Source organism: Macrobrachium rosenbergii, chromosome 12 (assembly GCF_040412425.1).
Source record: "Macrobrachium rosenbergii isolate ZJJX-2024 chromosome 12, ASM4041242v1, whole genome shotgun sequence".
In the NCBI taxonomy this organism is placed as follows: domain Eukaryota; kingdom Metazoa; phylum Arthropoda; class Malacostraca; order Decapoda; family Palaemonidae; genus Macrobrachium; species Macrobrachium rosenbergii.
Window position 1 is genome coordinate 86,710,902 of NC_089752.1, and position 7,738 is coordinate 86,718,639.

The 7,738-nt window shown below is 46.3% G+C and overlaps 1 protein-coding gene across 1 annotated transcript; it reads right to left on the reverse strand.

The window, feature by feature from the left end:
- Positions 1-6,808: 6,808 nt before the first annotated feature.
- On the reverse strand, positions 6,809-7,417 carry LOC136844128 (uncharacterized). Its single transcript, XM_067113142.1, has one exon. The coding sequence runs from the start codon at positions 7,415-7,417 to the stop codon at positions 6,809-6,811; it is 609 nt and encodes a 202-aa protein (XP_066969243.1).
- Between the last annotated feature and the right edge of the window lie 321 nt (positions 7,418-7,738).

Genomic DNA, 7,738 nt, shown 5'->3' on the forward strand with positions numbered 1-7,738 from the left:
ATAGAGCATTAAAACAAATCATTCCAGAAAAAAGAACATACAATGCAGCCAGAAGAGCATACTTCCCCAAAAACTGGGCCAAACAAAATATGCATTTATCAGAATTGATGCAAACCGGCGTCCCTCTCCCCCGTCTACTCTGGAATCCAGCAGCATATAGACAAGTGCTACCAGATATCAGTGTACAGGAGAACTATCTGGGTCTCAATAGACAGCCTGAAACCGACATACATCCCAGACAATAGTCCATCTCCATGAGTCTCTATTTTTGCGTGGGAGGAGTACCGTATGGCTCTGCATGGGTCCTCTGGGCATCCTCCATCCAAAACAACAAACCTAACCTACCGCAGAACATTGAGTTTCCCCAGAAAACACGAATCAAAGACTGACAGCAGAAGCAGTGATTTTTATGTATTTGCAGGAACTTCAGTATCTCATTTTTAAACCAAAACCATCTGTCAATGCAAAATGCTTCAAGCTTTCAAACCATATGTAATGGAGAACTTCCCTTATTTTGTATAAAGAATTGTTAACTGTTTTCCATCTGTGAAAAACCACACCTGACCATAAAATTACGCCCATCTTGCTCTGATGCAAATTGCTACCTTTCTCTTTGCTGATCCATGTCTTGCCAGAAATTTGTGACATTAAATTAGAAACAACCCAAATACTGCCTCTTACTCACCTCCTCTCCACAGGGTAATGTAGCTTTTCTTGAGCAACATTCACTTCAGGGTATGATGTCCTTGCCTGCACAAGTTAGGGTAGAAGAGATTCTTTAACCTTGGCAGGCAACCCTTCTTAGAGAAGACTCTCCGAAATCAAAACAGTGGGTGTGAGGGACCCTTCAACTTTGGTAAGCAACACTTCTAAGAGAAAGTTACTCTAAATAACAATCTTCTTCTCCAAACTTGGACTGTGCCAAAGCCATCGTACAGTGGCCTTCCATGGTCTTGGGCTTGAGAACCCTTCCTTGAACCAGGCATAGATATGGAACCACATGACTGTAAACCTGAACCTCAATCAGGCATAGATATGCAACCACATGCACATGCAAACCTGAACCTATATATACAAATATTTATTATATATATATATATATATATATATATATATATATATATATATATATATATATATATATATATATATATATATATATATATATATATATATATATATATATATTTTGCATGTGTGTTTTGCATTGCTTTTTGCAACAAAATTTTATCAATGCCACCATCTAAATTGTATATATATACATACATATATATATATATATATATATATATATATATATATATATATATATATATATATATATATATATATATATATATATATATATATATATATATATATTAACTTTATCACATACTTGTTCTGTATTATATATATATATATATATATTCAAAATATATATATTATATATATATATATATATATATATATATATATATATATATATATTGACCTTGGTATATCCCTGGTTCCAGATACTCCACAGTAGCAAGAAAAACGAAGAAAAACGCAAGAGAACGCACGGAAAACGGACATCTGTGAGAAAGACCAAGGTCAAGAGAGGGTGGAGGTCACACAGGAAGAGCTAGGCGATTATAGGATTAAAAGTTTGCAGCCGGACTTTTTGCTCACAAAAATTTGTTTGTCAAGAAAGCTTGTAACACCATTTTGAATAAAACTCCATTAGATACCATCCAGTTTGAATATCCTTTATAATATATATATATATATATATATATATATATATATATATATATATATATATATATATATATATATATATATATATATATATATTATTTATTTATTTATTTATTTATTTATTTATTTATATGTGTGCATGTGTATGTATATACAGTATATGCAAGTAAATTTTTGTAGAGGTTTGCACATGTATGTGGTTGCATATCATTGCCTTCAGGTTTGTTCTTGATAAATACTTAAATCAATGATCGTCACTGTATCTCACTACAAACTTTGTTTATTGTTTTCCTAATCAGAATCATTTCTTCTATTTTTCTTTTATTTATCTTAAATTTTTGCTAAGGCTGATTTTTGCGTCTAAATATGGTTTTCTTAGTAAATGTTCTGTGGTTGAAAGGATTTAATAGGAAATGCACAGAAACATTCAAGCTCTTTCTCAGCTAGTAATTGGCGCATCTGATAGTGAGTAAAGACTGGTCCATTGCAAGGTTTTCTCTCAGCATAATTGACCAAGAACTTTTGACTGTCAGTCGAGACTGCAAGTCTTTTCTCTCTGTCAGTCTCACTCTTTTCGAATTCTCTCGAACAACTGGGCCATTTTCGAGTTCCGGGTGGATTGTGGTGTGCCCAGTGCGCTCTTCCTTCAAGTTACGGCCTTGGCAGCTCTTCCTCGCTTGTTCCAAAGTGGCTTTGGAACTCCATGAGGATTTAATGGAGTTCATCTGGGGTGAGTCATTTACTTTTTGCACTTGTTGACTCTGGCAATTTAACTGAAAAGAGCGTGTTTCTCGTTTTTACACTTTTAATAAACTTTTGTAATTTATTGAAAGTGTCGCTGGACAATTACACGATATCTCTGAATACTGTGAAATAATGTGAAAGGGTATTTGAGAAGATATTAGCGTTTAAAAATATTAGTTTCGTTACAGTGAACACAAATTAGATCTTGTGAAATATTAACATTTTGTCACTCAGAGATTTAGAAATTAAATGATTTGTTAAGTCTTTCACTCTCTGTTTTCGAGGATTTTGCTTGTCAGCTTTGGCCTTGGCAATGGAGTGCAATAAAATGGCTGAAAGTAATACAAAAAAATTGAGAAGTTACTGTAAGGAATAATTATATTCAGTCAATAATTAACTACATTTACTTAACAAATAATAACAACAGTTCACAAAAGAGCTATGCAATCGGCACACGTGTTAATACAATATATGAAATGAAATTATAAATATTTGGTGGTGCCGTTGAGAGGTATAAATCCCTTGTTTCGTCACACGTGGAGCACAGACGGGTGACGGTGTACGAGACCGAGATGGTCCTTCCTACGTCACACGCGATAAAAACAACCCTCTGAAAGACAGAGGTGGCCAATTAACTATAAGATTAACATGCATTTAGGCCCCAAATATATATCACTGAGCTATCCTAACTCACCACAATATCACGCCCAAATGCTTAAGATTGCTCTATCCCAATCGGGCAACACATGGACTGCACAGCCAGTCAAAAGACTCTTTACTAGAACGTTCTTAATCTGAACTCATTAAGCACGCAAATGTTGGGAGGCATAGGCGTAGAGGAGAGGTATGGGGTTCAAGGTGGGAGATATAGTGACAATGGGAGAGAGAGATTTCACGTGGGAGACCACGGCGAAATTTGGGAAGGTTTCTTGATAAAAAGGAAGGAAAACAGAGTATAGTCGAAGGAAGATGGGCCGCCGAATTCCCGTGTACGTTCCAGACTTACCTTGGGTATTCAAAATGGTCACTCCTTTATGAGTTGGGGTCCGAGACTTGGTGTCATGTGGCACTTGGCAAATGACAGCCTCTGTGAGGCAGAGTGGGAATAGACTTCCGCTCGAAACAGCCCCTAGTAGCAGAATGAATAGTCTTCCTGGGGCCTGGGCCACGCTCCCCTAGACTGGGCGGGGGTCACCTCAGGGCAGCTTTCGCAAGATGGCGGCAGTTGCACTCATAAGCCTAAAAGCACAGAGATACGGCAGCACAGAGAGTGTGTAAAAGGAGTGGTAACTTAGAGAGGGGGATGCTGGACTGGAAGCCATTGCACTCCCATTGTACTGGTCGGCCATCTTACATGAATTTGATCACTTGGTTAAGCCCAGCACCCGCAAGAACGAAAATAATATTTCGCTGGAAACATTCATTTCTGCGATGTTTAAGGTAACTGTAAAGATTAAACATAAACATATGCATGTGCATAAATAGTCATCCCTTCTTAACAGAACTACATTTTACATAGAAATTACATTATAGTTTAAAGGTGCTAAATAATGAGCAGGAGAAAAGTTACTGCTGATTTATTCAGGACACAGGCGGTTTATATAGCGGCGGACTGACGTCACACCGAGGAATACAATGAGAATCAGGGTGACCTGAGGTCAATTACTCTTGATAATAATTACAATGAATAAATACAATTTGAGTTACAAAACTGAACAATGATCAAGCTAACAACAATGTGATACATGTGCAAAAGAAACATGCAATATAAGTTAGTAACAGGTATAAATTTACATAGATCACTTTGGTTGATTCAGCAAGGCTGCTCCCTCTTGACCTGCTACTATGGGAGCAGTATAGAAAATGGGTCATCATCATAGAAGACCTGCTTAGCGGGGACTTTACAAATACTCCCCCACCCTCAAGACGTGGGTAATGTCTGATCAATCCATGTATCTACTGGGGCGTTGAAGAGTGCCACGTCTCCGTGAAGTGAGCTGGGGGCTGCAGTGTGCATGGGAGCGGCTGGCTACGGGTGTGGGCGGATGTTTCCAGGGGCGGCCCCGTGATCTCCTTTTGCAGCGGCCCGGCTGCAGAGGCGACTGCTCTGGTGGAGGGCTGCTGTTTCCTCCAGGAGGGCTGGCTTGAGGCGGTCGATCAATACCCAATCATCCTTTCCATGCAGGGCGAGGCAGAAGGCCTTGCTGTTTCTCTGAAGCACACGGAAGGGTGGTGGAGGGCAAGCCGGGAGGCGTGAAGGCGACTGACCTGTCGGTGTACGTCCGCTTACAGGGGCAAACTTGCCGACTATGTCGCGAAGCCTCTGGACTGACGGGTTGTGCCGATCATCCATGACTAGTTCGCTCGGGACGACAAGGGGCTCCCCGTAGATTTTCTCCACTGCGGACGGGTTGCCGTTGGCTCTGGGGGCGGTTCTCAACCCGAGGAGGTTGGTACTTCCAATCTTCGGTGGTGCAGCAGGCCATAAGGGACTCTTTCAGGGACCTGTGGAACTTCACCAAACCATTGTAAGCGGTGGTGGTATGGTGAGATGTCCCCAGCAGGCGTGCCAGGGTGGACCACATCTCGGACAGGAAGGCAGGGGCCCTGTCGGTGGTTATGTGGTCCGGGATGCTGAACCAGCTGATTCAGGTGGAGAGGAGGGCCTCGGCGCATGCACTGGTGATAGCTTCCTGCATGGACGTTGCTTCAGGCCACCTGGTTGAGTGGTCGACGACCGTCAGGAGATATCTGGCCCCGCCTGACGTCGGTGTGTATGTGACCAAACCACCTACCCAGCTGTGGAAACTCGCCTACCCTGGACTCGGTATGACGCCCTATCTTGCTGGTTTGGCACCGGATACACTGTCTCACCCAGGTCCTCGTGTCCTTCCGCATCCCGTGCCAGATGAACTTCTCTGTCAGCAGCTTGGCCATCGTCCTGCCAGAGGGGTGGGACAGCCCGTGGATGATGTCGGATATCAGACAGCAGCGGGAGATGGGCACCAGGGGGCGAGGCTGGCCGGTGCTGACGTCGCACATGAGTTTTGGTCCCCCGGGGCGAGGGCCACGTCCTTCCACTTTAGGGACGTGATGGCGGTGCCGTAGGCTGGAGTCTCTGGGACAGCGGCCTGCTCCCGGGCAAAGTCTCCGTAGTTGATCCCGAGCTGCACCGCGTTGAGCTCAATTCTGGAGAGGGCATCTGCTACAGGGCTCTTCCTGCCTGGAGGTACTTGATTGAGCAGGTGAACTCCACGATGGTCACGAGGTGTCACTGCTGCCTGGAAGACCATGCATCCCCCTGCTTGGTGAAGGCATGGACCAGTGGCTGGTGGTCTGTCCGGATTGTGAAGGGCGTACCCTCCAGGAGGAACTTGAAGTGCCATACCGCCCGATACACTGCACAGAGTTCCCTGTCGAAGGTGTTGTAGCAGGCCTCTGCCAGGGTGAACTTTTTGCTGAAGTAGGCGGTGGGCTGGGGGGGCACTGTCAACGATCTGCTCCAGGACGGCTCCACAGGCGACGCTGCTGGCGTCTGTCATCAGTTGGAGGGGAGCGCTGGGGTCCTGGTGGGCTAAGGCAGTTGCCTCAGTGAGGGTGGCCTTTGTCAGGGAGAAGGTCTGCAGCTGGCTGGGTCCCCACACTAAGGATTTCGGTTGGCCCTTCAGGATCTCTGTCAGGGGGGCCATGGTGTGCGCGATCCCAGGGATGAATCTCCTGTAGTAATTTACCATCCCGAGGAACTCCTGGACAGCCTTGATGGAGGTAGGGGTGGGGAACCTGGTGACAGCTGCGACCTTTGATGCGAGCTGGCGGACGCCATCCGGGGATATCTCATGGCCCAGGAAGTCAGCTTTCTCAACGTCGAAGGTGCACTTGTCGAATCTGACGACGAGGCCGTTCTCCTGCAGGTGCTGCAGGACTGAGGATATCACTTGTTGAATCTGACGACGAGGCCGTTCTCCTGCAGGTGCTGCAGGACTGCCCAGATGTGCCTCTGGTGCTCTTTGTGGGACCTGGAAAATATGAGGATATCATCCACGTAACAGACGCAGAAGTTCAGGTCCCCCATGATGCTATCCATCAGCCTCTGGAAAGTCGCCCCCGCATTCCTCAGGCTGAAGGTGGAGAAGGCGAACACGTAGGACCCAAAGGGCGTGATGATGGCGGTTTTTGGGATGTCCTCTGGAGCAACTGGAACCTGAAAGTAAGACTTTAAAAGGTCTAATTTAGAGAATGCCTTGGCCCAGTGAAAGGAGGCCGTGAGATCCTGCATGTTTGGCAGGGGGTAATGATCATGTTCAGTTATGAGGTTGAGGTGCCTGTAGTCGCAGCAGGGTCCTCAGGAGCCATCCAGTTTCTGCACCATGTGGAGAGGAGAGGCCCACAGGCTGGAGGCCTTCTTGCATATGCCCATCCGCTCCATCTCGGCGAAGGTGTCCTTGGCCTCCTGAAGGCACTGAGGGAGAAGCCTCTGGAACTTTGTATGCGCAGGGGGGCCCTTTGTCTTGATGTGATGGTAGATGCCATGTTTTGCTGGGGCCCCGGGTACCTGACAGAGCTCAGGCTTAAACACGTCGGGGAACTCCCTCAGCAGCTGGGCATACAGGTGGGGGGCGACGGAGCAGATGGTAGGCACGCAGGGTTCTGGTGCCAGTGGGAGGGACTGGCAGGAGTCGGTGTCGAGGAGACACTTGTGACCGACATCGACTGCCAGCCCGAAGTGGGCGAGGAAATCCGCACCCAGGAGTAGGGTCCTTACATCCGCGACGATGAATTTCCACAAATACCTCCAGCCAAGGATGGAGATCGACAGGAGCCTGGTGCCGTAGGAGACGATGGGGGACCAGTTGGCGGCCATCAGGAAGGCAGCTGGGTCCGACGGGCGCTTGTGGTCCTCTCTGGTTGGTGGAAATATTGAGCGAATGGCCCCAGTGTCGACCAACATCATCCTGCCGGAGATGGTGTCGCAGACGTAGAAGCCTAGTGGTTTTGGGCTCCTGGGTTCCTCTGCTGCTATGGCGGTCTATTCTGTTGGCAGCCACCTCCCCCGTTTTTTGGATGGGCGAATGAGCAAGGGGGCTGGCAGTTCCGGGCGTCCTTGCCATACCGCTGGTGGTAGTAGCAAGGGCACGTTGGGTTCTTCTTGTGATGATATGCTGGCCGCCTTTTGGTGACAACGCTTATCTCCTCCTCTGCACCCTCCTCCTGCTGAATGGAACTGATGGTGTGTGCGGGTGAAGATGCCTGCTTCGCTACCCTTGCGGAGTCG

What these genes read in the sequence shown, in the direction of transcription:
- LOC136844128 (XM_067113142.1), bottom strand. Translation starts at nt 7,417, where the DNA reads ATGATGTTGGTCGACACTGGGGCCATTCGCTCAATATTTCCACCAACC.